Source organism: Mycteria americana, chromosome 24 (assembly GCF_035582795.1).
Source record: "Mycteria americana isolate JAX WOST 10 ecotype Jacksonville Zoo and Gardens chromosome 24, USCA_MyAme_1.0, whole genome shotgun sequence".
In the NCBI taxonomy this organism is placed as follows: domain Eukaryota; kingdom Metazoa; phylum Chordata; class Aves; order Ciconiiformes; family Ciconiidae; genus Mycteria; species Mycteria americana.
In genome coordinates, this window is record NC_134388.1 from 4575344 (window position 1) to 4602274 (window position 26931).

General features: G+C 70.4%; 4 protein-coding genes across 4 annotated transcripts; all 4 read right to left on the reverse strand.

The window, feature by feature from the left end:
- Nucleotides 1–366: 366 nt before the first annotated feature.
- Nucleotides 367–4163, reverse strand: RAB3A (RAB3A, member RAS oncogene family). Its single transcript, XM_075523966.1, has 5 exons — nt 4085–4163; nt 2821–3048; nt 2394–2512; nt 2141–2265; nt 367–1665 (listed from the first exon to the last, which is right to left on the reverse strand). The coding sequence occupies exons 2-5, from the start codon at nt 3046–3048 to the stop codon at nt 1475–1477; spliced, it is 663 nt and encodes a 220-aa protein (XP_075380081.1). The 5' UTR covers nt 4085–4163; the 3' UTR covers nt 367–1474.
- A 2145-nt stretch (nt 4164–6308) lies between these two features.
- Nucleotides 6309–13380, reverse strand: PDE4C (phosphodiesterase 4C). The gene is made up of 15 exons (XM_075524510.1): nt 13106–13380; nt 11015–11203; nt 10899–10935; nt 10715–10779; nt 10543–10592; nt 9780–9892; nt 9550–9643; nt 8814–8992; nt 8632–8730; nt 8396–8560; nt 8205–8304; nt 7973–8127; nt 7752–7874; nt 7362–7544; nt 6309–7289 (listed from the first exon to the last, which is right to left on the reverse strand). Exons 1-15 carry the CDS (start codon nt 13378–13380, stop codon nt 6768–6770), a joined length of 2349 nt encoding a protein of 782 aa, XP_075380625.1. The 3' UTR covers nt 6309–6767.
- Nucleotides 13381–16723: 3343 nt separating this feature from the next.
- CIST1 (colon, intestine and stomach enriched 1) lies at nt 16724–19774 on the reverse strand. The gene is made up of 4 exons (XM_075524134.1): nt 19679–19774; nt 17500–18270; nt 16894–17039; nt 16724–16808 (listed from the first exon to the last, which is right to left on the reverse strand). The coding sequence occupies exons 1-4, from the start codon at nt 19734–19736 to the stop codon at nt 16761–16763; spliced, it is 1023 nt and encodes a 340-aa protein (XP_075380249.1). The 5' UTR covers nt 19737–19774; the 3' UTR covers nt 16724–16760.
- A 2009-nt stretch (nt 19775–21783) lies between these two features.
- On the reverse strand, nt 21784–23164 carry JUND (JunD proto-oncogene, AP-1 transcription factor subunit). The gene has a single exon (XM_075524138.1). The coding sequence runs from the start codon at nt 23008–23010 to the stop codon at nt 22054–22056; it is 957 nt and encodes a 318-aa protein (XP_075380253.1). The 5' UTR covers nt 23011–23164; the 3' UTR covers nt 21784–22053.
- Nucleotides 23165–26931: the final 3767 nt, after the last annotated feature.

Here is a 26931-nt window from a genome sequence, read left to right on the forward strand (position 1 = left end):
ACACCCCCGGGGGGGCCGGCAGCCCTCCCACGGCAGCAAGCCAAGCTGCCGAGCCACGGCGGGAGCCATTTGGCGAATGCTAATTAAGAAACCAGATCATTTCTGCTCCTCTCCGGCAACGCGCTCGACAGCGCAGGGCCGAGGAGAGCCGAGGTTATCGACGCCGAGCAGAGGGACCGTCCCGCTGCCCCCTCTCCGCTTGCCACGACCCCGAGGAACGGGTGATCAGCATTGATTTATTTCTTCTCACCATTTCTTTAATACAGTGATTTTTAGGAAATTGTACTCTTTTGACACTTTTGACATTTGTACAGTACAGTGTAACTCTTCCATAAGTAAACTTCACAAAAAATAGGAAAGGGGAAGGGGGGGGGGGGGAAAGATGGTATCACAGTCGGGGAGGGGGGAAAAAAAAAAGAATATCTGTAAAATAAAGACACAGCGCTCCGAGAAAAATAAATAGAGGGCAGCAAGACCTCCGGGTCCGTCATCGCTACAGAAATATCCACTTATTCACAGTCTCCACAGAAGCACAGTACTACAGGAACACACGAGGAGCCAAAGGCCCTGCGGCAAATTAGCGATGCTCCTCCGAGCCCCGCTCGCCCCCCCCTGCCCCCCCAAGAGCCAAAACCGGGGGCTCTGCAAAGGTCCCTGTCCCCCAACCGGGGCTAATTTGCTACAGCTTGCTTGGCTGGCCTCGCTCAAGTATTTTTTTTTTTTTTTTAAACCTTTAAATAATAGATTTTTTTTTTTTTAAAAGTGATATTCATAAGCAAGGTTACCACACTGAGGAAAAAAAAAATAAAAATAAAAATAAATGCACCAACACGGCCACAGCACAGCAGGTCACGCGCACAGCGTCACTTCCTACGCCTATTTACAAGGAGTTTTTCTTATGTACAAGGAGGAAGACGGCGGGAGCATAAATTAGCATCTATTTATACAAATAAACAAGAGTCAGGAAATATCCATCCATGGGGGGGGCAGAGCCAGGCGCAAAGAGGCCCCAGGAGCTCTTTTGGGCAAGCGGGACCTCCGCCAGGCTGGGGAGGGGGACGCGGGGAGAGCCTCAGCCACGACGTGGGGTTTTGGGGTCCCATCGCGGCCCCCCCCACCCCGGGCAGGGGGCTCGTCCTTGCTCCCCGGGGAGGGACGGGACCCGGGGGGTGACGGGAGCTGGTGGTGGTGAGCGGAGAAAATAATATTTCTCGGAGAGTGGGGGCTCGTGGAGCGATTAAAAGCAGAACGGGGGGAGTTTTCTACCAGCCCAGGCTTAAAAATAAATTAAGGGGGGGGGGGGGCGCAGCCTAAATGAATTCGGGGGGAGGGGGGGAGGCTCCTAGAGGGGCCGCAGCCCTTTCGGAGGTATCAGCAGCAAAAGCCCCCTCGGGACCCCCAAGAAGAGGGGCTCGGGGGGGCGGCGGGGGGTGCACTGACCGATTTGGGGGGGTGCGGAGGGGGGGGGCTGGCCCTAGCAGGCACAGTCCTGGTGCGGGGGGGCCTGCTGGTCCGTGAGCTGGGGACCCTGCTTGGCGCCGGTGACCGCCGGGTCGGCCGTGTCCAGCGACTCCGACATCTTCTCGCAGATGATGTCCACCAGCCGCTCGAAGGTCTGCTTGACGTTGATGTTGTCCTTGGCGCTGGCCTCAAAAAATTCAAAACCTGGGGGGGAGGGGGACGGACGGACGGGGGGGGGGGGACAGACGGACACACGACATCAGGGCTGCAAACCCCCACCCCGCTGCAGCCCCATCCACCCAACATCGGAAACCTTTTTTCCGGCTCCTCCTCCCCTCGTTAAATATCGAAGGGCCGCGCGTGCCGCACGCCCGGACCACCCGGCTGCAACCTGCACCCACCCAGGGGCACCCAATTTCCCCCCCCTACCCAGGGGCACCCAATTCCCCCCCCCCCCAGCACCTCTCGGCAGCCGGCGGCGGGTTTATGGGGCTGTAATAGAAACCGGCATCGCACCCTGGAGCTCGCGGCTTAATTACACTTTTTTTTTTTTTCGTTAGGTGACAAGCCGCCGCCGCTATTGAAGCTGAAGAATTACAGCGAGGGAATTAAGCCCCTAATTAAATTATTTGTGGGAAGATGGCTGCGCCGGGGTGGGCCCCCCCCCGCCTCCGCTCACCCAGGTGCTCGGCAAGCTGGCGGCCCTTCTCCGAGGAGACGACGCGCTCGTCCTCCATGTCGCACTTGTTCCCCACCAGCAGGACCTGGGCGTTGTCCCAGGAGTAGGTCTTGATCTGGGTGGACCTTCGGGGAAGGCAAAGAGGGAAATCACACGGGGGGGCAGAGCACGGCGCTGGGGGGATGCCCGTGAAGAGGCGGGGGGGAAACGACACGGTTGGGAGGGGGTCCCCGGAGCCCACCCAGACGCTCACCAGTCCTGCACGGCGTTGAAGGACTCCTCGTTGGTGATGTCGTACATCAGGATGAAGCCCATTGCGCCGCGGTAGTAGGCGGTGGTGATGGTGCGGTACCGTTCCTGGCCGGCCGTGTCCTGCGGGGTTGGGGGGGGGGGGGGGCGGGGAGCGGCACGTCACCCCCGGGGACACGGGGATGGTGGCTCGCAGGGTCCAGCCACCCCTTGGGGCGCTCCGGGGGGAACAGCGGGGTCCCCAGGGACACGTCCCTCCCCACCAGCAGCGCGGCCCAGCCGGGGCTGGGGGCACCCCCGGCATCACCCCCGGCGCTTCCAGCCCCGGCAAACGGCAGAGCAGCCCCACGCCAACCATCCTCCCCCCCCCTCCCCGCGCCACGCACCCCCGTGCCGGCGTGGGGACCGGCCGGGACCCCCGGGGGTCTCACCCAGATCTGCAGCTTGATGCGTTTGTCGTTCCGGTAGATGGTCTTGACCTTGAAGTCGATGCCGACGGTGCTGACAAAGGCGGGTGTGAAGGAGTCGTCGGCGTACCGGAAGAGGAAGGAGGTTTTCCCCACGCTGCTGTTGCCGATGATCAGGATCTTGAACATGTAGTCGAAGTTCTGGTCCGAGGATTCCTTCTGCCCATAGCGGGAGTCGGTAGCGGACGCCATCTGCGAGGCGGAGGAGAGGCCGTGACGGGGACTGCGTGGGGACGGCCGGGGCGGCGGTCGCAAACCCGCGCGATGCCGGGCCCCAGCTGGCATCGGCGCCGCGGTCCGGCGCCGTTTCCCACCGGTGCAGGGGCGGTTAAGTCGTATTTTGATTCGGGATGGGCAAGCGTCACCGAGGGCGAGGCGCGCTGCCAGCGGCTCTGCCAGGCCGGCTCCCGTCACCCCCAACGCGGGCACCCCGAGAAGGTGCCCGCAGCAAACGTGGGGCACGTGGACCCCGCTGTTTGCTGTCACGGGGGGGCGGGGGGGGGGGTCCGTGACCCTGGCAGGGGCGCAGCCGGCGGCCAGGGTGCTGCAGCCTCTCCTGCATCTCCCCCGCAAAATGGCACCTGCAGCGGTGCCCCCGCACGCCATGCCCAGCCCGGCCGCTGTTCCAGCAGCACAGCGCGGTGCTGGGGGGTGCTGCGGGGAGGGTGCTGGGGGGGGGGGGGGGGTGCCCAGCGCTGCGGGGAGGGTGCTGGGGGGGGGAGTGATGGGTGCACAGAGGTGGGTGCTCGCCCGGGGCTGCAGGGCGGTGCAGCATGCTGCAGGTGCAAGGCGCTGCAGGGCGGAGCGCGGGGATGCCGGGTAGCGGGTGCTGCGGAGAGCGGGGTGCTGCGGGGGGGGGGGGCAGTGCAGGGTGCTGCGGGGTGCTGCGGGGGGGGGGGGGGGGGGCAGTGCAGGGTGCCGGAGGGAGGAGGGGGCTCAGCCCCTGCCCCTCCCCACAGGCCCGAGCCCGGTGCACCCGGCCGCTCCCCGCCTCACCCCGGTGCACCGAGAGACACCCCCCCCCTCCCGCTCCTGCAGCGGGGAGCGCGACCCCCCCCCCGCTGCATCCCCCCCCTCCAGTCGCCATCCCGCCGGCGGGCGAGCACCCCTTCCCCGAGCAGCGCCCGCCCGCCCCTCCCTGCCCCCGGCGCGGTGCAGCCGCCGGTGCCGGTACCGGTACCGGTACCGGTACCGGGGGGGGCGGGGGGGCGCGGGGGCGCGCGCTCACCTCCAGCCCGCGCTCGCGCCGCCGCCTCCTCCTGCAGCAACTGCAGCAGCGGCGCGCGCCGCCCCGGCGGTTGCAGAGCCCGGATGACGTCGCCGCGGGAGGAGGGCGGGGCGAGGCATGTAAATGAGCGCATGACGTCAGCAGACGAGCCCCGGGAGGGAGCGCTGATTGGTCCGGCAGTGCGTTGTGATGGGCAGCCGGACGGTGCCACGCCGGGTGGGGCGGGGAAGGGGGAGGAGCCCCCCTCCCGGCGCGGTGGTGGGCGCCGCCCCCCCCCCCTCGCAGCGCGCAGTGGTGCGCTCCGGCGGCGCCCCAGGAGCTGGGGGCTGAACCATCCGCGCCCCGGGCGGGGGGCGCGGGGCGGATCATTCCCGCTCGGGGGGGTGGGGGCGAGCCCTTACAGCCTCCCCTGTCACGACATGACCTCCTATCGCGACGGCCAGCGCGGCCCGCGGTCCCCCTCAGGCCTGCAGCCACGGGCAGCCTGACCCCATCCTCAGACAGGGACACCTGGCCCTGAGGTGAGGCCCGGTGCTCCCAGTGCCCGGCCCAGCTGGGGCGGGGGGCGCAGGTGGGCGGCCATGTCCTGCCCGGGCCCCTGCGTCCTCCCTCGCCCTGAGGCGATCGGCGGGGATTAGGGGGAGGCGGCATATGGCGGCCTCGCGGGAGGGAGCGCGGGCCCTGCCGGGAGCTCCACAGGCCCCGCGGCAGCGGCACCCCCCTGCCCGCCGGCCTTGTCCTCGCCCGGGCCTGCCTCTGCCCTGCCCGAAGGCCGGCAAGGCCCCGGGAGCCTCCTAGGCTGGCCCTGCCCTGCCCTGTCCTGCCCTGCCCGTGGCAGCGTGTGGGACGTTGGGGACTGCAGGGCCCGTGACCCGGTGCAGCCCCTCGCCACCGCGGGGACTCACCGAGGATGCCACGGCCCGGGGGAGGACGGAGCCGGACACCCCTGGCTCTCGGGGGCTCTGCCTGGAGCCTGCCGCCCACGGGTGGACGCCGTCCGGGTGGGCACCGGAGCTGCCCGGCGGCAGCACCCACAGCAGGGACACCCCAGGACTGCACCGGCAGGCCGTCACGGCACGACCGGGAGGCAGGGATGGATCCAGCCGCCGTGGGTGCTGCCCCTCACCTCCTCCGGGCACGGACTCCACCACCCTCCTTGGTGCACGGATGCTGCAGCCCCTCAGCCAAGCGAAGGGGTGAAAAGGAGCTTTTTCAACCAGCTCATGCCCTGCTCCCAGCCCGGCGGGGAACCCGGGGTCAGCTCTGAGTGCGGCATGAGGCCATTCAGGGAGCTCTGGGAGCACGGAGCCTCGTCTGGTCCCTATCAACCTGCTGGCACACAGCCCCCCTTCCACTGGGAGAGGTGGGGATGGCACAGAGCCACCCGCCAGCCGGTGCGGCTCCCGGCACTCCCGGTCAAGCCCTGGAAACCGGCTGGGCTGGGAAAGGAGCATCCGGCTCCCCGTGGCCCCGGTGCTGATGGGGGAGCACGGGACGGGCAGTGGGTGAGAGCTGGCGGGGCCCCGCATGCCAGGGCAGTGCCACGGGTGGGGACGTGTTTGCAGATATAAATCACCGCTGGGAGCAATGCGGAAGAGCGGAGGAACGGGCCCTGCGCCGCGCCAAGCCGGCGATTAAATATTTACCTTAGCCGGTTGTGTTTGCCAGTGATGGATCGACATTTCCAGGGAGGAGCTCGCTTTTGTTCAAATATGGAGCAGGGCCCTCCTCGGCGCCCGGCAGGAGATGGGGCCACCAACCATGCCAGTCCCTGGGGATATTGGCCTGGCCGCCGCGACCACGGCTCCCGTGGCAGCAGCGCGGTAAAGAGGCGCTTACGAGGCTCACATTTTGGGGGGGAACAAACCAGGTTTAATCTCTGGAAGGTGAAGGAAGAAACCGAAAGGACCCCCGGGGCTGCCCCGGCCCCTGCGGAGCCGTGGGGGGGGGGGTCGATGGCACCCACGGGGGCCCGAAGTGCAAAGTACAACCGCAGCATTTCGAGTGCTGATCGCGGAGCAGAAACGCGTCTTTCTGCCACGGGAACGCGTGCGAGCGCGCCTAGGTGAGGCGTGAAGTAAAAAGTGAGCTACAAAAGGCTTTAAAAAGTGAACCTGTCCCCAAATAAATAAACCGCTGACTCGTGCCCGTGCCGTGTCCCGGCGCCTGGCCGCACTGAGGTCCCTCGTGCCGGGGGCTGTCACCGGCCCCCTTCGCCCACCTCGCTGTCCTGCCGCGGGGCCGCTCTTCTGCGAGGGGCCAGGCGGAGAGACGCCGAAACGCTTTTGGCTGTGCCTGGCCCCATGGGGGACCTCTTCCTGGAGCCCTGTGGGGCACGATGTCCCCAGGGCCGGGCTGGGACAGGAGCACAGTGTCCCCAAGCCCTGTCTGAAGGGGACAGGGACCTTTCCCAGCAGCTGTGCACGGGGATGCTAGGCGGGAGCAGGGGGACAGTCACTGGGAGAGGGCGAGCGGCGTCCTCGTGCCCATCGGGGCCTGCCCAGCTGCCGCACGGGGACGCGCTTTGGGTCCCTCCACGTCCCAGCGGCCGCCCCGGTCCCTGCGGTGCCGGCGCTCTCCACCGCCAGCCCACTGCCAGCCCTCCGCCGCCCCCAGCACTTGCCCGGGGCAGCGCCCGGTCCCACGTCCCCGCGGCAGCGAGGGGACCCACGGACCAGCGTCCCTACGTGCCCAGGGGCAGGAATGTGACGTTGCCCTCCGTGTCCAGGCACAGCCCCTGGCTGCCCTCGGGCCCCGGCACCGAGCGCCCGCTGCCACCGCCGTCCTTCGGCAGCGTCCCCTCCAGCGCCCGCCGGTTGTCCACGTCCCTGGGGTGGGTGACGGGCGAGGCCTGGTCCCTGGGGCCGGGTGACGGGTGCTCGGTGTCAGCCAGCTCCGAGTCGTCTGTGGCTGGTGTCTTGGAGCCGCTGTTGTCCTCGTCCAAGGGGCTCTCGGCCCCCTCCAGCTCCGTGTCCAACTCGCCCTCCTCCTCCTCCTCCTCCAGCATCAGCTCGAACTGGAACTTGTCGGTGGTGGCGGGGGACACGCCGGGTCCCTCGGGTGGCGGGGATGGGCTGCGTGGGATCATGCTCTGGTACCATTCCCGGTTGTCCTCCAGCGTGTCCAGGATCTCCTGGGCATCGGGGTGCACCAGGTCGGCCCACGTCTCCCACAGCGGGTGGGCGATGAAGTCGATGAAGCCCACCTGGGGGAAGGCAGAGTTGAGCCCCCAGCCCGACCCTGTGGCCCCCACCCCGGCCCCACGCCGCTGCCCCACCTGGGACTTCTCCACAGAGGCGGTGTGCTTGTCGCACATGGGGCTGATCTCCATCCCCTTCTCCCGCTCCCGGTCGCCTTGGCGGAAGAACTCCACCATGATGCGGTCGGTCCATTGCCGGTACAGCTCCAGCGGTTTCGTGGGGTTGCTGAGGTCGGCGCAGTGCACCATGTTCTGCAGGACCTGCGGACACAGCCACGGCATCGCTTACCTAAAGTCCTTTGTCCCCCAGGGCCACCACCCCTGGGCTAGGAAGCCCCTTGGCCATGGCCAACCGGGGTTGGGAGGGGTGGTGGCACCAAACAGGACATCTCGGCAGCCCTGGCCGGAGTCAGCACCACAACGCCTGCGACGCCAGGAAGGTTTCCCCACCCGCATCGCCGCGCCCACCTGGATCCGGTCGGAGTAGTTGTCCAGCAGCAGCACCCCCAGGCTGGTCACCTTCTTGGTCTCCACCATGGTTTTCAAATCCGCCAGCAGATTCATGTGCTTGGACATGTCCGTGGCCAGCACCTGGGCAGGACAAGCCGGGAACGGGGCTCAGCTTGACCCCACCACAGAGCCCCCCAGCCCAGACCCCCCACCCTGGGGTGGTCCAGGTCCCCCCGTACCATGTCGATGACCATTTTGCGGAGTGACTGCCTCTGCTTCTTGCTCAGGTTTTGGAAGATGTCGCAGTTCTCCTCCTGGAGAAGCTTGAAGCCCACGGCCAGGTGGTGGTTCTCCAGCACCGAGGCGTCGTTGTACATCAGCGCCAGCTCCGAGTCTGCAAGACGGCACCGGTCATCTCGGGGCCGGTGGTCCCCCGTGCCCCCCCAGCTCCATCCCTGCACCCCGGCTCACTGGTGTTGATGAGGAACTGATTGGAGACCCCGGGGTGGTCAACATCGTGGATGGCGCTGGCGAAGATGGCAGCCATGATCTCCAGGTCCGTGAAGACAGCCTAGGAATGACAGAAAAAGGCATTGCAGATGTGTTATGGCCCCACCAGACACGCCTGGTGGCCTCAGTGGCCTTGGGTGACCAAGGCTCACCTCCAGCGCAGGCGTGGAGAGGAGGACATGGGTGGACTGAGCCACGTCGGCGGCATGGATGTTGTTGTGGTAGGCCACATCGGCGTGGTAGTGGTCCTCCAGCGTCAGCATGTAGGTGATGAAGGTGTTGACAGGGATGCGGAAGGTCTTCATCAGGTCACGCTCCTGCAGGGAGGCGGGAGGTGGCTTGTCCCCATCCGGGCATGGGGACGGGGACATCCCGTTGGGATGCTCACCTGGAAGATGCTGTACATGATGACCGTTAGCGGGCGGTTGCCCGAGTACTCGGCGACTTTAAACACGTTCAGCCCCCACTTGTTGGTGTCCTCCAGCTCCTGGGGACCAGAGGGACAGAAGTCCATACGGGGCCAGTGCCGGGGACCCCACGGCCAGCCGGGTCACCCACGCTGGGGCCCACCTTGGCCAGCAACTCCTCCTGGTCCGTCTGCACCCCGAAGCGGGGGATGCCGGCGGCGGCGAGGCTGGAACCGTGCGTGAGCTTCCTGACGCCGCTGATCTGGGACATGGGACGCTTCCTCCGCTCCTTCTCCTTGTCCTTGGCCAGCGCCGAGGGGATCTCCACCTCGTGCTGCTTGTCTGGGCCGGCACGGGGGGCCGTCAGCAGGCCGGGAGCCCAGTCCCCCCCCCCCCCTCGCGGCATCTCCCCACTCACGCGATGACGTCAGCTGGCGCGGATAACACCGCAACGCCACGGCGACGGGGGGGGGGGCCGCATGGGGGATGCCCAGCAAGTTCCCTCACCCCCCCCTGCACGGGGCCACCCGCCTGCCGTGGGCCACAGGGACGGTCCCGACAGCCCCAATGCACCCGTGTGCACCAGTATGCACCAGCATACACCAGTATGCACCAGTATACACCAGCGCTCCCAGCCAGGACAAAGACTGTGACACCCCCAAGACAGCAAATCCCACGGGGACGCCTGGGAGAGCCCCCCCCCCCCCCCCTCCCCGCTCCCCCCCATTTAATTTCTTTGCAAGAAGCGAGCGGGGACCAGCCGCTGGCACCGTCCCCGCGGGCGGCCGGTGCCACGAGGTGCCACAGGATTCGTGCCCGGGTCCCTGCGGGTGCGAAGCCCGCCCTGCTGCCGGCAGAGAGGTGACACCGGGCGGTGTCCCCGGGGGGGGGGTCCTCACCCAGGAAGGTGCTGGAGATGTACTCGGAGACCTGGTTCCCCGAGCGGCTGGTCTCCGAGAGGTGCGTCAGCTCCCGGTTCAGCATCCTCTTGAACTGCGGGCAGCGGGCAGGGCTCAGCGGTGCGGGGGGCAGGCAGGACCCCCCCGGCTCTGCGGTGCAGGGGTCTCCGTGCCCCCCCCCCCCCCCCCCCCGGGGTGACGGGGGGGGACTCCGTGCCGGGGACCCTTACCTTGTTGGAGGCCATCTCGCTGACCGAGTGCCTGGTCTGCAGCGTCTCCAGCTGGTCCAGGCACCAGTCCAGCTCCTCCAGGGTCTCCCGCGAGAGCTTCTGGTGGGCATCCTCTGCTGGGGGCACCCGCCGGCTTGGCAAGGGACCTGCCCACAGCGCGGCGACCCGGCACGGGGGCACACGCAGGGTCCTGGCTGCGGCGCCCCGAGCCCCGGCGGGTGGCTGTGCCGCCCCGAGCCCGGGGGCTCACCGCCTCGGCCGCTCAGATTCACCCCGGCGGTGAGCATGGGGTGACCGTCACCCCCCGAGCGGGGCGGCCAGGGGCATGGGGGGATGTGGGGGACCGGCCAGGGCCGGGGTCCAGGGTCAAGCATCCCCGGGCAGCGGGGCTCAGCCCCGGCACGCCGTCCCCATCGCACGGCAGCCCCGGCACGCAGCGTGCCACGCCGTCCCCACGGGGTGACGGCCAGCCCCGGGGCAGCCGGACTCCCGCGGGGCCCTGCTCGCCGCCGGGGTTTTATTAATGGAAGGTTTGACGTCAACGGGAGCCTTTCCACCGCCGCCGCAGCGGCGCGAAGGGTGGCCAGGCGGGAGGAGCTGCCGAAAACCAGACATGGATCCCAAAGGGCAAAGCTGCCGCTCTGCCCCGGCCGGGGGGGGCCTTGCTGCCCCCCCCCAGAGCCCAGCGGGACCCTTCCCCAGGGATATAGGGACAGCCAGCTCGCCCCAAAAGCATCCCCCCCATCTGTCCCCCGGCACTCACCGGCGAGGCTGGCCTTGCTCCCGGAGGGCAGGCTGCTGCTCGACGCTCGCCTGCGAAACAGGGGGGGCTGAGCGGCCAGGACCCCCAGGTTGGTGTCCCCCCGACCTTGCCATGGGTCGGAGCCCCCTGCCCGGGCGAGATCCTCTCCCTCCCCGGCCCACGGCCGACTCACTTGATGCCGGCGCGGTCCTGGAGGTGGGTCAGGTTGCTCCGGACGGTGCGGAGGCTGGCCAGGACCTGGGGGGCGAGAGGGACACCTCACCTGGGGGGCGAGGGATCCCCCCGGGACACCCACCCCCGTGCTGGGGGTGCAGGGCCATGTCCCCTCCTCGCCGGGGCATGGGGACGGCACCTACCTGGGCGAAGGGCGTGACGATCATGTCTTCTCCGTGCCTGAGGGAGCAAAGGGAGCGTGAGCCTCAGGGAGGGGACCAGGGGTCCCAGCGGGCTCGGAAAGGGGGGGGACACTCACAGGTCGCTGGCGATGGAGGAGTTGCGGGACATGGCTTTCGGGGACAGGTCGTAGTCGCTGTCGGAGCGGTAGAGGAAGGACTCGCGGCGCTGGCCGTGGGGGAAGGTGCCTTGCAGGACCAGCCCCGCGCCCGGGCTGGCCTGGGGGTCCAGGGTCCCCCTGCCTGGGGGGCCATTCTCCAGGTCGAAGCTGCGAAGGGAGAGGGGACAAGGCTGGCACGGGGCGGGTGGCCTGGGGACCTCAGCCCTCGGGTGCAGGGGCATAGCCCAGGGGATGCCGTCAGGTTTGCTGGGCTCTCTCTGCCGTCGTCCCACTCGGCCCAGCACGCCCCGGCTCGGCGGTCCCTGCGGTGACACCAGCCACCGCCCAGCCTGGCCCTGCCGGCTCCTTCACCCCTGTGCTGAGAACGGGCACAACTCAGTGCACGTGGAACCCCCCAGCACCCTGCCAGCACAGCGGGGTCTGGGACTGGGGACACCGGCTAGCGAAGGCAGGTTGTCCCATGTCACCCAGGTGGGACAGGACCCCCTGCCCTGAAGCCCCCGTCTCCAGAGACCCTGGGAAGGGCCGGCTCCTGCCTGTCCCGTCCCCTCCCTGTCTCCAGCACCACGGTCCCCAACTGTCCCAAGTCCTCGAAAGCCCCAAAGACTCCATCAGCCCCGGCTCGGGGCGCCGCGTCCCATGGGGGTGAAAGTGTCCCGGCCACGGCACGGAGCCAGGGGACGCTGAAGGACAGAAACCGCCGGGGAAGCCAAGCCCTGGCCCTCAGGGACACGCTGGCGGTGGCCTGGGGACGCCCCAACCAGAGTCACCTGCCAGCCGTGTGGGGGGACAGGGGATAGGGACACAGGGACGGTGACCCCGCGGTGTCCCTGTGGTGGCCGCGGCCGCCTCACCCCCCTCCTGCTCCGCTGGCCCCGGGGTCATGGGAAAGGCTGCGCGCGGGGACGCGGTGAGGGCCACCCGGCGCCTGTCCCCTCCCGCGGCCGCCACCGCCGCGGGGACGGGGACGAGCCGCCCCAGAGCACTGGGCAAACTGGGGAAGCGTGGGGGCCACCGGGGCCACCCCGTCCCCATCGCGCCACTGGTAGCCCAGCACCTACCCGATGCAGGAGTGCCTCCGGGACGGGCACCGGCTGCCCGGCAGCATCTCCCCGCTCCGGCAGCACCGCCGGCAGCCCCGGTCCCTGCGGTGTGGCTGTCCCCAGCAGTGGCAGCGCTGGCCAGGCACCGCGTCATGCCGTCCCGCAGCCCCTTGTTTTCCTGCCTCTGCTTCGCGTCCCCAATGGTACCGGGGACACAAAGCCGCATTGTGGCTCCGCCAGCCCCGCGGGTGATGCCCGCGTCTGTTCCTGGCCCCGTGCCACCACCTCTGACCCCGCTGCCACCCCAGGGGACAGCCCCGAGGGGCGGGGGACACACACACACACACGCACACACACACAAGCCCCCGCCGTGGGGCTGGTGTGCCGAATTAAACCCCCTCGTTTCGGTGACGGGCTGTCGGCATTAATAACCGCCGAGCGGTGCCGGATGGCGGGGGGGCCGGGGGCCGCTATAAATAGATGCTGTTGCTGCTTGAGGAGGGATCTGCCGATCCCCACGGCGCCCGCGCAGGTGGGGCTGGCACCCACTGGCACCCCGGGGCACGGGCAGGGGGGCACCCCAAAACAAACCCTATACAGCTCCAATGGGGGGGGGGGCACTGAGGTGCCCGGCTGTGCCACGGTGGGTTTGGTTTGGTGCCTTGCCACGCCGGGAAAAGCCCCTCTCCCATCCCTGCCACCGCCCCCCCGCCGTGGGGCAGACGCCCGGGTCCTGCCCGGCCATCGCTGCAATGAGTGCGCCCGTGCTCAGCCATGCTCAGCCAGCGGCTCCCCCCTGCCCCGTGCCCGGCTCAGCCCCCGGCTGCGTGGTGACCCCCGCTGTGCCCTCCTCGTCCCCCATGTCCCTGTGGGCCCACAGCCCTGGGGACGTGCCACAGCATTGGGGGGGTCCACACTGACCCCGTCCCGCTGGCGCAGCCTCCTCCTGCCCACCCGGGGCCAAGCGTGGCCCCTCACCGGGGACCCACCAGCGTCCCCCCCTTACCAGAGGGGATGCGCCACGGTGAAGCGCCGCTGCAGGCGGATGCTCTGGTTCATCAGGAGCTTCCTGAAGAGGACGGGGGAATTGCGGGGGGAATTGCGGGGGGACGCTGCCGGCGAAGCCCCTGGCGAGCAGCGCGCGGTGGGCAGCATGGCAAGGCTCAGGGACCCCCGGCACGACGGCGGCGGTGACGGCGAGGCCACGCTGCCCGCCAGTGCGGAGCAGGAAGCGCGCGGCTGTCCCAGCCCTGGCCCCGGCGGCCCCGGGAAACTTTCCATCCCCCTCCCGCCCGCGCCTGGGAAATTAAACAACTGTCTGGCTCCAGCAGCCGGCACATGGAGCGGGTCCCCCCCGGCTGCGCTGGCCCAACGTGCGCCCGGCTGCCCGGGCATGTGGCCCCTCGCTGGCCCCGTGCCACCGGCCACACTGCTGTCCCCGAGGCAGCAGCTGCTCCCGCAAAGGCAGGGGTGCTCTGCCCGGACACACGGCAAAATGCCACGCTGGGCCCCGAGCAGCCATGACATATGGAGCGGCCGTGCCACGGTGCCACCGAGGGACATGGCTGAGCCTGGAGCATCCCGGGGACACGGTGTGGACACGCCATGGTGCCACCAAGGGACACAGCCAAACCTGGAGCATCCTGGGCACATGGTGTGGCCGTGCCACGGTGCCACCAAGGGACACAGCCGAGGCGGGAGCATCCTGGACATGCGGTGTGGACATGCCACGGTGCCACCAAGTGACATGTCTGAGCCTGGAGCATCCTGGACACACGGTGTGGCCGTGCCACGGTGCCACCGAGGGACCTGTGAGAGCCAAACGCGCCCCGGGGCTCACATCATGCCCCCAGTCCCTCCTCACTGCCCGGCGCGGGGCCGTGCCCAGCGGGGACAGGGAGGAGCAGGATGAGGCCCAGCCGGTGGCGGTGGCACCCATGGGGGCCGGTGGCTGTGGGAGGTGGCGCCCGCCCAGCAGCACCTGCGGGGACCCCGAAACCCAGCGGAGGGGGGTTCTGGTGGAGGGGTGTCCCCTCGCTTCCAAGGGCCTGTGAGCATGATCATGGGGACATCAGGGCAGAGGGACGCCGGGACAGAGGGACACCAGGGGACATTGGGGTGGGGGCAGAGCCGCCCGCCCCTGGCTGCCTGGCAGCCCCTGGGACAGCCAGAGCCAGACCGGCCGCGGGACAGCCAGTCCCCGTCCCCAGGACAGCCAGTCCCTGTCCCCTCCCGGGCTGCGGCTGTCCCTGCCGGACACGTGTCCGTGCAGAGGGTGGACAGCGAGTGACACCGGAGCCAGGTCCCTCGGTCGTGCCAGTCCCATGCTGTCCCCGAGCTGGGGACAGGCACGGGGGAGGGGAATGGCCCAAAAATAACCCTGCAGCAGCGCGGCTGGGGCCGAGCCACAGCGGGAGGGACCGAGGTCACCTCCGGGCAGGGCCAGGCCAGCCCTGCGGTGGCACCCAGCTGGGACAAGGGATGGGGACAAGGGGGCGGTGAGGAGGACGAGGACAGGGATGGGTGATGGGGATGGGAGCGATGGGGATGGAGGTGGCGGAGACGGGGTGATGGGGACGGGGGTGACGGGGATGGGGACAGGGTGGTGGGGACGGAGGTGATGGGGACGGGGGTGACGGGGATGGACGGTGATCGGGACGGACATCCCGGGGCCGGAGCAGCAGGGACGGTGACAGAAGGGTTCGTCCCAAGCCCAGCGGCCGCTGGCACCGGGCGCTCTGCCGGTGCCGGTACCCGTGCCCCGGGGCCGCTGTCCGCCCGCCGGTGCTGAAACCGGGAGCGGCACCGACGGCAGCGCCCCGTCCGGTAACCCCATCCCGGTGCCACCGGGGCGAGCAAAGCCCGTCCCTCCCCCGTTTCGCTCTTACCGGGGCGGCTCGGACTCGTCGCCGCTGCTGGGGCCGCTCTCCTCGATGGTGAAGACCACCCGGGCGCCCTCGGGCTCGGGGCCGCGGGCCCCCTCCGCCAACCGGCAGCCCAGCGGCGGCAGCAACGGGCTCCCGGAGAAACGCCGGCGGACGGCGCCCACCGCCGCTCCCGGTCCCGACGGGGCGGCTTCGGCGGCGTCACGGCAGCGCTACGGGGAAACGGGGCGGCGGTGAGGGGCGCGGGTACCGGTACCGGGGAGCTCTGCAGGGTGCTGCTCCTGGGGCGCTGCCCGGTGTCCGTGTCCCCCCCACCCCGCCGTACGGGGGTCCCTCCCCCGGGGCAGCCCCCCTCCCCCCCATCACCGGGCGCCGGTAGCGCGCGGGCGCCCCCTGCCGGGCACGGTGCCGCACTGCACCCCGGGGGCACCGGCGGGGGGGCGGGGAGGCACGGGGCCAAGGGCACAGCCGGTGCACCGGGAGCGGCTCGGCCCGCAGCGCACGGAGCCGCTGGGACACCCCCCACCCCCGCCGCCACCGGAGGAGGGGACCCCCCGCCTCCCCCGGGACCCCGCCGGAAAAACCCCCGGAGCCGGCGCGCAATTACGCAGAGGTGAATAATAATTAACCGCCCATTAAGGGGATAATTAACTCCTGCTGAGCGTCGCCATCCCGGTTATTGCTGCCCGGGGGCCCGGCGCTGGGACGCTCGTACCGGGGACACCCCCTCCCGGGGACACCCCCTCGCCCCCCCCCCCCCCCCCCCCCGGTGTCCCCCCGTCCCGGTCCCGGTCTCACCTCCGCGCCGAGGAAGGGCAGCGCCGTCCGGCTCCGTCGCATCGCCGTCCCTGCGGAGAGGAGCTCCGGGAGCCGCGGCCGGTGGGGGCTCGGCGGCGGCGGCGGGACCCCCCCCCCCCCCGCGGGCCGGGGCCGCCCAGGGGCCGGGACACGCGGGTTCCTCCCGGCCGTGATTTATGGGCACCGGGTCCCGGCCGTGGCGGCTGCCCGGGCTCAGCCCCTGCCTCGGGTTTCAGGGCACCCCCCCGGCACCCCCCCCCCCACCCCCCCCACTCCCCGGTGCCCCCGAGGGCTGGACGAGGACGGGCCACCCCCGGGGGACGTGGGCCCGAGGCCACGGGGATGGCCCTTGGCCCGCAGCACCCGCCAAGCCGTGAGCCCGCCAGCGCCACGTTAATGATCAACCACGAGCACCCGTTACCCACTGTCCCCGGGGAACCGGGGCGCACCGAGGGCGGCTCAGCCGGTTGCGTCCGCTGAGCCCCCCTGTCCCCCCCGGGCTGAGCCCCCCCATGCCCCAGCCGGTAACGGGAGCAGCCGAAGCCCGAAGCCCGGGGGATGCCGAGCCCCGACGCGGGGGTCCAGACTGCCGCCAGCCCCCCGCCCTCGCCCGCGGCCCCTTACCGGCACCTGGTCCTCGCGGTGTGCCGCGTCCTCGCGGCGTGCCGCGGCCTTGGCCGAGTGCAACGGAGCAGAAGGAAGGCGACGTGCGTGCCTGGCTGCGCGCTCCCTCCCGTCCCACCCCGCCGGGGGGGCTGCGCGGCCACCACCACCCTGGGCACCCACCCTGCCCAGCCTGGGGGCACCCAGGGGCCTCCAGCCCGGTACGGGGGACCCCGAAAGCAGTCGGGGCCTCCCCCAGGACTGGGGGTTTTCCCCGGGCAGGGTGCAGAGTGCATGGCAGACGGGAAACCAGAGCCAAGGCAGCAGCTTCTTTATTCGGCAGCGCGGGGGGCCGTGGCGGCGGGGGGGGGGGTGTCACCTGGGTGGGTGGTGGGTGACGGAGGACCCCTCTGTCACCTCGCTCTAGGGAAGAGAGAGAGAGAGAGCGGAGTGAGCGCCTGCAGCCTGGCCCCACCGCCCCCCGTGGCCCCCCTGGCCCCCCACGTACCATGGGCACCTTGTCCAGGCGGCGGAATTGGGGGGTCCCGCGCTGGCACAGCCGCACCAGCAGCACCGCTGCTCCCCCCACCAGCACGCAGACGAAGAGGCAGACGACAATGACCAGGCTGGGGCTGGATTTGATGGGGGACTCTGCTGTGGGAGCGAGATGGGCACCCCGTTACCCCCACACACACCCCCCCCGGCACCGCCGAGCCTCATGCTCAGCCTTTGTGCACCACGGCAGCTCTCGGGGTGAGAGGGGGCTCGAGACTGGCTCCAGCTCCCCCCCTGCTGCCGTCCCACCCCTCACAGACCTGGCACCCGGCTCCCGTGTCACCTCCACCCGCCGGGGACCAGCCCGGGGCTCTCCCACCCTCCCTGGCCAGGGCACAAAGTCTGGGGGAGAGAGGGGGAGCTCCCACCCCCCCCAAGGAGGATGGGGCAGCCGAGGGACCCAGGGACCTGCACCCCTGAGCCCCCCTGCTCCATCCTGCGAGCGCAGCCCCTGAGTGGGGGGTCTAGGGGGGGAACTGGGGCTGCCGTCGTGCCCATGGCTGCGGGCAGGTCTGGGGGCTCCCTGCCCGCATGAATCCCCCCGGCAGCCTGGTCTCACCCCAGCTGCCAGCCGTGGTGCCGGTGCTGGTGGCCGGTGTCGTTCCGGAGCTGGGGGCGAAGGTGCTGCTGGGACCGGGGCTCACAGTGGGCGCAGGAGAGCTGGGAGCAGGAGTGGGCCTGGTGGGCCCGGGCAAGGATGGGGCTGGTGCTGCCGTCGAGTTGGATGGATGCCCCGTGGCCGGGGAGCTGGGCACGGCTGGGTGGGACGGAGACGATGCCGTGGTCCTGTTGGATGGAGATGTCGCTGCTGCCAAGCCTGGTGTCCTGGATGGAGACGGTGCCGTGGTCATGTTGGATGGAGGTGTCGGAGGTGTCGGCGGTGCTGCCGAGCCTGTTGTCCCTGAGGGAGATGATGCCATGGCTGGGTCGTGTGAAGATGTAGCTGCTGCTGGAGCCGATGTTGCAGCTGTGTCGGATAAAGGTGTCGTAGGCACCACCGAGCCCGGTGTCCTGGATGGAGACACTGCCGCGGCCGGGTCGGGTGGAGGTGTAGGTGCTGCTGAGCCCGGTGTCCTGGATGGAGACACTGCCGTGGCCGGGTCGGGAGGAGATGTTTTAGGTGCCGCTGCACTCGCTTTGCTGGACGGAGACGACGCTGTGGCCGGGCTGGACAGAGGCACATCGGCCGTTCCCGAGTCGGAGCCGGATGGAAACACGTTGGGTGTCCCCGAGCTGGTGGCTGCGGGTGTGCTGGATGGAGGCGGTGACACGGCTGTCCCTGAGCTGTGCAGAGGCACTGTGCTGCTGGCGTTGGTGCCATGGCCTGTCTCTAAAGCGTAGAGGAGAGAGCGGGTCAGCAAGGACACGGCAAGGCCCTGGCAAGGGCAGGCAGGGCCCCGGGAAGGGCAGTGGTGCCTGCCCTGGCTCCTGGCCTCGCGGTGCTCATTTTCCGGGTGGTTTCACCATACACAGAGGACCAAAAAACCAGGATTTAGCCAATATCAGATCCCAGAAATCCAGGGTTGGGAAGAGCTTCCCAAGCCATGGCGGCACAGGCATAGTGCTGAGGGGACGAGCAGAGCAGCGTGGTGGTGGTGGGCATATGCCACGGCACAGGGACACGTGCCAGCCCGGCCTTCGTGGCACCCACCGGCCACCCGCGGGCAGGCCCGTGAGGGGGGCTCCGCTGTGGTCATGTGGGACACGGCAGCGTTTGCCGGGCAGCACCAGCAGTGCCCTTATCCACCAAAGTCCTGTTTGCACAAGAGGAGGAGCAGGTCCAGCCCAGCCCCACGGGGAACACCGGAGCAAAATGCCCCACGGCAGAGCCAGCACCCAGTGCCAGCACCCAGGGTGGCCGGTGTGGCTGGGTGCTGGGTGTCCCCACAGCCACCGGGCCCACTGGGACGGGCCATTCCCACCCAGTTGCCACCCTATGCCGGGATAGCGGCGAGCCCAGCGCCAAGCACCCAGCGTTGGGTGCCAGCTTCTGTGCCGAGACGGGCAAGCCGAGGCACCCTGGGGTGCAGGGGGGGCTGCTGGGGGCCCAGGCTGGAAACGGTGGGGGGGCACGGCACGGCACAGCACGGCCCACAGCGGCACAGGGTACCAGGGCCCTTCGCCCCCGCAGTGCCAAGGCGGTGCCGAAGCACCCACACCATCGCTAAGCACCGGCTGGCCCAGCCGGTTTGGCAGCACCGGGGCCGCATTCTGCCCCACGGTGCTGCCAGATGGGGGAGGGGCAGGGTGCTCACCTCCAGCCCGGCGAGCCCCCGTGGGGACCATCCCCAACAGCCTCCTAGGACCCCTGGGGAGTGGGTGCAGCCCACCCCCGTGCCATGGGTCCCTGGCTGCCCCGGGCAGGGCTGGATCCGGCCCCGCTGCAACGCCCAGGGCTGGGCTTAGCGGGCAGGGACCCCCCGGGGGGGGGGGCGGGGGGCACATGGACCCCCTCCCCACCCCCCAGCGCCCGGTGGCCCCAGAGCACCCCGAGCCCGTCCCTGCAGAGCACGGGGGAGCTCACGGACACCACCCCCCCCCCGTTACTCCCCGGTGCCCCGGAGCACACGGACACCCCCCCGCCGGTGCCCGGTGCTGCAGGGCTGGGCGGGGGGAGCTCCCCCGGTGCACAGACCCCAAGTGCCCCCAGGACCCCACGGGGACCCCCGGGGCGCACGGAGCCTCCCCGGTGCCCCCCATCTCCCGGTCTCCCCCCCCCCTCCCCGGTTCCCCGATACCTGCAGCGAGCAGGGCAGCGGCGCAGCAGAGCAGCAGGCACAGCGTGCCCCGGGCCATGCCGCCGTCCCGGGCCCTGCCGCCGCCGCCGCCGCCGCCTGTATCCGCCCCGGGGGAGGCGACCCCACCCGCGGCGCCCCCTGCCGGCACCGGGCCGCGCCGCATCCCCGGGACCCCGGGGGGATCCCCCCCTCCCCACCCCGTGCCTCAGTTTCCCCTGACCCCCCACCCTCCGGACCGTGAGACCACCCCGGGCACCGGGAGCCGCCCCCACCTGCATCAGCCCGGGGAGGGACAAGGGTCCGGGTGGGGACCTGGGGACCTGGGGACCTGGGGACAAAGGGACCTGGGGACAAAGGGATCTGGGGACATGGGGACCTGGGGACATGGGGACAAAGGGACCTGGGGACAAAGGGATCTGGGGACATGGGGACCTGGGGACATGGGGACAAAGGGATCTGGGGACATGGGGACCTGGGGACAAAAGGATCTGGGGACATGGGGACCTGGGGACCTGGGGACAAAGAGATCTGGGGACATGGGGATGTGGGGGTCTGGGGACAAAGGGATCTGGGGACATGGGGATGTGGGGGTCTGGGGACAAAGGGGTCTGGGGACATGGGGATGTGGGGACATGGGGACAAAGGGACCTGGGGACATGGGGACCTGGGGACAAAGGGATCTGGGGACATGGGGATGTGGGGGTCTGGGGACAAAGGGGTCTGGGGACATGGGGATGTGGGGACATGGGGACAAAGGGACCTGGGGATGTGGTGACAAAGGGATGTGGGGGCCTGGGAACATGGAGACATCAGGATGTGGTGTCTTGGGGACATGGGGACGCAGGGCACACAGGGATGTGGGGACCTGGGGAACCTGAGGACATGGGGATGGAGGGACAAAGGGACCTGGGCACACAGGGATGTGGGGACACAGTGACACTGGACCCACTGCTGGTGGCAGCCGTGGGGCTGCACTGGCTCTGCCACGGGGACCAGGGGACACCCCCCGTCCGTCTCCGTGCCGGAGCAGCACATCCGGGGCGCAGCACAGCCGGGGCGCAGCACAGCCGCGCCAGGACAGGGCCGCTTCCGCATGGCGGGGAAGGGCGCTTCCTCCCGGCAAACCGCAGCTGGCCCGGCACCATGCCGGGTCCCCGGGGAGGCCACACTCCCCCTGCCACCACCCACGGCAGGGCCCCAGCGCACCGGGCTCCCTGCCAGCCCCCGGGAGCGGGGCGATCCTCGGTGTGGGAACGGTATGGCACAGCTTGGCACGCCGCGGCTGGAACCAGCCCGTTTGCTGGAGCAGCCCAGCGGCAGCCAGGCCGACCTTCCTGCCGTCGGTGCCACTGTCCCCAAGCGCTCCCGGGAAGGGGGTCGTCCCTTGGGTGCTGCTCCGTGGGACGGAGCTGGGACCGGGCCTCGCAAGGTGGGGGATGCAGAGGAGGAGCGATGGTGGTGCCGGGAAGCGAAGGCCAGTTGCCGAAGCCCCAGGAAGGAGCCGCGGAGGCCCGGCCTCACCATCCGCCCTGGCGGGGCCCAGCCAGGGGCTGCGGGGTGACCCCGGGGTGCTGGTGTAGTGTGTGGGGGGGTGTTGGTGGTGACCCCCCCTCCATGGAGGCACCAGCTGCCCCAGGGCAGGACAACAGCCAGGACCGCGCCACAGCCAGGACCAGCAGCCCCACAAGCAGCGGGGCTCCCCCCCCACCCACGGGGACCCCCAGTAACCCCAGACCCCCCCCAAAGGAACCCCAGAACACCCCCCTCAGCATCCAAACCCCTCCACTATCACCCGACGGTACCCCCCACAACACCCCCCCCCAGGGACCCCCCGCCCCGGGGGTAACCCCCCACTCCCCACCAGCACCCCCCATCCCTCCCCTCCGACCCCCATCACCCCCCCCAGACCCCCACGGAGGCCCTCACCCCCCCCCATCACCACCCTCCCACCCCGGCCCCAAGATGGCAGCCGGCCGCGCCGCTTCCTGCCCGCGCCGCCGCGCCAGGCCCCGCCGGGCCCATCCGTCGTCGTTCCCCCCCCCCGCCGCCGCCATCCCCGTCCTCCCCCCCGCTCTCCCCCGGCGCAGCAGACAGCGAGAGGCGGGTCTCCGTGTGGCGGGGTTTTACTGGGGCCTGACTGGAATGTCTCGGGCGCGGGGGCCCGCGAGTCCCGGCGGGGGCGGCCCGGGCTCCCCCTCAGTCCGTTTAGCGGGGCGGGAGGGCGGCCCCCAAGCTCCCCCCTTCACGAACACTGTCCTCTCCCTCCCCTCACACCCTCAGCCCCGCGGGGCCCCTCGGTCCGTGCCCGGGCCCCCTCAGTCCGTGCCCGGGGAAGCGGGGGATGCGTGAGGGGAGCCCCCGCGGTCCCCCGTGGGTCAGTAAGCCGGCACCTGGTGCTGGTGCTGGGGCAGGAGCTGGCAGCCGCTGTTGACGTGGCTGAGGACCTTCTGCTTGAGCTGGGCGACCTGCTCGCGGAGCAGGCTGGCGGTGGAGGCCAGCTCCGTGTTCTGGCTCTTGAGGCTCTTCACCTTCTCCTCCAGGCGGGAGATCCGCTCCAGCTTCCTCTTGCGGCACTTGGAGGCGGCGATGCGGTTCCTCAGCCGCTTTCGTTCCGCCTTGATACGCTCCTGCGTGTCCATGTCGATGGGGGAGAGCGGCGGACTCTCCCCGAAGCTCGGCACCTCCGGGACGATCTGAGGTTCGTCCTTTAACGGCGGCGGCGGCGGCGGCGGGGGGAGCCGCGGCGGCGGCGCCGCGAAGGGGCCGGGGTCGGCGGCGTAGCTCACCGCCGGGTAGCTGCTGAGGTTGGCGTACACCGGCGGCTCGGGGGCCAGGCCGGCGGCGGGCAGCTCGCCCGCGCCTCCGCCGCCTCCTCCGCCTCCGCCGCCGCCTCCTCCTCCTCCGCCGCCGCCGCTCCCCGCCGCGCCGCCGCCCAGCTGGTTCTGCTTGTGCAAGTCCTCCAGCGCTTTAACGAAACCCTCGGCGAACTCCTGCTCCTCGGAGGCGGCCGCCTTGGGGTAGAGGAACTGCCCGCTGGTCGGCGTGGTGGTCACCAGCCCGTTGGACTGGATGATGAGCCGCTCCAGCTCGGGGGACGCCAGCTTCAGCAGACCCAGCTCGGCCGAACCCAGCAATCCCGCCGCTTCACCGCTCGCCGCACCCGGTGCTTTCAACGCCGCCGCCACCTGCTCCGGTAACGCCATCCCGAGCGCGTCCTTCTTCATCATGCTGCCGCCGGGGAAGGGCAGGAGGAGCCCGCTGCTGCCGGAGGACGGGGCGAAGCCGCTGCCGAGGCCGCTCAACACATCATCATGGTAGAAGGGTGTTTCCATCCTCCTCCCCCGCCCGGCTGCGGGGGAACGGGGCCGGGGCGGGGGGGAGGGGGAGGGAAAGGAAGGAACGGGGCGAGCGCTGCGCCGGGGGAGGGGAAGGGGAGGGCGGGGGAGGCGCCGGTGGCACCGGCCGCGGCCCCGCTCTTGCGCGCGCGCACACACGCGTCTGCCGCCGCCGCGACCCCCGCGCCGCCTTAAATACGCGGCGCCGCCGCGGTGACCTCACCGCGCCGAGCCCCCATTGGCTGCAGATGACGTCCTCGCCCGCCCTCGTTTGCATAGGGGCGGGGCCTCCGCCCCGGCAGGCGGTGCCACGCCCACTCCTGGCCCCGCCGTCGCCGGGGCGACCGGGGGGTAAACGGGACAACAGCGCGAGGGCCCCTGGGCTGACGTCAGGGCGGGGGAGGGGCGGTCACGTGGCCCCGCGCCGCGCGCCCCGCCGGGGCTGATGGGCACAAAGGGAGGGGCGGGGCGGAGCGGGCACCGGCGCCGGGCACCGGGCACCGGGCACCGTCCGTACAAGGGCACGACAAATAAACAAACAAACAAACAAACAAACGCACCGGGCCGGGCGGCGGGACCCTGCGGGGGCGGCCAGGCCGTGACCCGCGTGGGCCAGACCGGCGGCTGCACCGGCCGGAGGGTGCCCGGGCGCACCGGGGTCTGCCCGCCCGGTCCCTGCCCCGGTGGGCCGGGGCCACCGTGGCGTGCGCCTCCGTTGTCACAGCCTGTCCCCGCGTGTCCCCAGCACCGCAGCTCCGACGTTTGCCGCCGGTGCGTCCCGGTGGCACCGGGGACGGTGGGGTTTCGCCCAGCGAGCACCGGTGCGCACCGCCGCGTGGCGGGCGGCCGGTCGGGCCGCGCCGTGGCGTCCCGCCCTCCCGGCTCCGGCCTGCTCCGGCCGGGCCCAGCGCCGCGGCACGGTGGAACAACCGGGCCTGGCCCCTCCCGGCCCCCCCCCCCCCCCGCTCAACCGGCAGCGGGGAAGGAGTTAAACGGCGGCAGCGGCGGGTGGCGGCGACGCACGTCACGGCCGGCCAAGCCCGCGGGCGGCTGAGGGGGTGGATCGGCGTCAGCGGCTGACGTCACCCGTCCCCGCGTGGAGCCGCCGCGCGGGGGGAGGCAGCGCCGGTGGCCAACGATAACCCCGCACCGGCAGGATGCGGCCCCCGTGGCGGGGACCGAGGGGTCCTGGCCCCGCTCGCCCCCGGGCACGGCGGGGACGGGGGGACGGGGGGGCCGTGGTGACGCTGAGCCGCCCCTAATTGCAGCCAGACGGGTCCCGGGCCCGCGCTAACGAAGGCGACAAATCGGTGGCGGCGGCCCCGGGGGTGCTGGGTGCCCGGTGGGCCCCTGCGCCGGTGGCGCCAGGCCGGAGGTGACAGCTGTGCCGGTGCCGCGCTGGCCCGGTGTGGGCGAGGAGCCCCTGCCCCGGCCTGCCCGCGCCACCGCGAGCCGGCTGGCACGGCGTGGCACGGCGTGTGGCGCGGCACGGCGTGGCACCGGGCGCGGGGACGGCGCGGCACAGGGGCAGCGGTGACACGGCTCGGCCCTGGCTGCTGGGAGGCCACAGGGGACACGGGTGACATCCAGGACGGGGCTGGGGCAGGCTCGGAGGCTGGGACGCGCGGTGCTGGCACCGGGGAAACCGAGGCACGAGGGGGCCGGGACCGACGGGGACCTCCCCTCCCCCCCCAGCTGCAGTTAATTAAATCCCGAATAAACCCAGTGGATTAAACCTCAAATAAAGCAGAGCCTGACCGAGCCCCGTGCCCGGGGTCCTCCCATCCCGGCCAGCCCGTGGCCCCTGCCAGCCCCGGCGTCCCGGCCCAAGGAGGGTGGCGGAGGTGGCGGTGCCGGTGTCCCCGGGGTTCGGCGGGCTGGGCCGGCGCGGAGCTCCCAGGTGAAGCCGCCGTCCATGTTTCCGCTGCAAACCCGTCATTAGGGGTGCGGCCGGCAGCCAGACCGGCAGGTTCAGACTTTCCGTCCTGACGAAACCCGGCCGGCGAGGGACGGGGACCGGGGTGGGGGGACAGCGATTGGGGAGGGCGGCTCCTCTCCCCCACCCCGGCACCACAGGGGGGGACCCCCCCCCCGCCTCCCCAGCCGGGGACGCAGCCACGGGCATGGCTGCCCGCACCCCGTGAGCATCGGCGTACGCCCTGCGGGCATCCACGTGTGCGCTCCTGCCTGCACCCTGCCCGCACCCTGCCCGCGCCCCCGTACCCCCCCCCCCCATCGCAATCCGGGCTGCAGCGGGGTGAAATGAGAACCAGCTTCGGCTCTAGGTGCTTTAATCGGTTGCAGGGAGGAACCAACCGGCCCCGGGGCCTCCCTGGAAGAGCGGCTGGCCGGCGGCCAGGGATGCGAGCCGCGAGCCGCGCTCTGGCCGGGCCCAGCCGTCAGCACCCACCGGCAAAACCTCGCCACCCCCCGGCGTCCCTCCCCCGTGGGTCACAGCACCCCGGGTCTTGCGGTGCTGTGTCCCCCCCACGTGCTCCCACCCTGTCACCACTGGTGCTCGTCCCACGTGTCCCTTGTCCCCAAACCGGAGCCGCCGCAGGTTGTCTCGCCGGTGGCGGCCCGATGCCGGCGGCAAGCCGACGGCTTCATTTTCCTAATGAGCGTTTAATGAGGGTCATGATTCAGTGGCCCCTTCCGCTTCCCAGGAGGGCAGACCCGTGGGGAGGGCGAGCAGGGCAGTCCCCATCCGCTGAGCCGGTGACAGTGCCACCGTCACCTCGGCTGGGGGCCGAAGCTGCTATTCCCGGAGGCGTCGGAGCCCGCGAGCACCACCCACTGAGTCACACCGCGCCTCGCCACCTGCCAGCCGGGCTATATTTACCCCGGAGCAGGCGGCAAGGATTTTGGATGAACCCACGCCTCGGCGAGGCACGACGAGCCTCGAGCGGGTCCACGTTCCTCAGAGTACCCTCGCACCTCCGAGCGCGGCGGGTCCCCGCACGGCTCCTGCTCTCCCCCTTTCCCTGGGCCCAACAGGACCGTTCCCTGCGTGCGACCGGCTCCGTTGCGCCGGTGGTGCCTGATCCCGCTCCGCCGAGGAGCCGAGACGAGGTGCCGCCCCACCGCTTGACCACCCACGGCTCCCATCGAGGACGCGGGGCTGGACCCAAAGCAAGATGTCGAGATGGCCACGAGCTACCGTGGACGCACCCGCATCCCTCTTGCTCTCCCGGCACGCCGAGCCGTCCCCCGAAAAGGGAACAAGCAGGAGAGCGTTTGCCGCCCCGGGATTTGCACCACAGGCACTGGGTGCGCAGGGGAAGCCGCCTCTTAGTCATCGCCGCAAGGAGGGAAGAGAGGAACCAAGCTGGGAAAACAAGAAGTCGCTGGCCGTCAGCGCCTGCCCCCAAACCTGCTCCGGTCCCTGAGGAAACCCCGAGGGGCCATGCTACCCCCGGGGCGCATGGGCCTCCAGCAATCGAAAACAAGAATTAAAAAAAAAAAAAAAAAATAGACAGAAAGAAAACACATTTAAAAAGGAAAAAGGAGGAGGAGGGTTTGACGTGTATTTTTAGTTGCTTAGCGCAGCCCTGAAATATTTCGGCAGCCACTCCCTCCGCGTCGCAGGCGGCTGGTGTGTAACTATTCCTGTGCTGCCTCCCCGGCGAGGCACAGAAGTTATGAGTCACCGCGGGGCAGCCAGCAGCGCCGTGCCGCAGCGCCAGTGCCGGGAGACACGGCCCCGTGGCTGCCGGAGCCGCCGTGGGCCCGGTTACCCACAAAAATGTCACGGGAAGGGAGCAGGGAGGGTTTCCACAGTGGCCTTTGCCGGGTCCCCCCCGACCCAGCCCGTCTTTCCGGCCGAGACACGTTCGCCCAGCCAGGCTGCGCACCCACCCACGCCGGCAGCAAGGCTCAGACCTTTTTCCTCCTCTCTGGTTGTTGCTTTTCTCTTGC

Coding starts and splice junctions, on each gene's coding strand:
- JUND (XM_075524138.1), bottom strand. CDS start 23,010: ATGGAAACACCCTTCTACCATGATGATGTGTTGAGCGGCCTCGGCAGC.
- PDE4C (XM_075524510.1), bottom strand. CDS start 13,380: ATGGAAAGTTTCCCGGGGCCGCCGGGGCCAGGGCTGGGACAGCCGCGC. Junction 11,204..13,105: donor ACCGTGGCGCATCCCCTCTG/GTAAGGGGGGGA, acceptor CTCCCTTCGCAG/CTTCGACCTGGAGAATGGCC. Junction 7,290..7,361: donor CCTCTGTGGAGAAGTCCCAG/GTGGGGCAGCGG, acceptor GCCTTCCCCCAG/GTGGGCTTCATCGACTTCAT.
- CIST1 (XM_075524134.1), bottom strand. CDS start 19,736: ATGGCCCGGGGCACGCTGTGCCTGCTGCTCTGCTGCGCCGCTGCCCTG. Junction 18,271..19,678: donor CGCTGCCCTGCTCGCTGCAG/GTATCGGGGAAC, acceptor TCTACGCTTTAG/AGACAGGCCATGGCACCAAC. Junction 16,809..16,893: donor GCCTGGACAAGGTGCCCATG/GTACGTGGGGGG, acceptor TCTCTTCCCTAG/AGCGAGGTGACAGAGGGGTC.
- RAB3A (XM_075523966.1), bottom strand. CDS start 3,048: ATGGCGTCCGCTACCGACTCCCGCTATGGGCAGAAGGAATCCTCGGAC. Junction 2,513..2,820: donor GCATCAAGCTGCAGATCTGG/GTGAGACCCCCG, acceptor CCAACCCCGCAG/GACACGGCCGGCCAGGAACG. Junction 2,266..2,393: donor TTCAACGCCGTGCAGGACTG/GTGAGCGTCTGG, acceptor CCTTCCCCGAAG/GTCCACCCAGATCAAGACCT.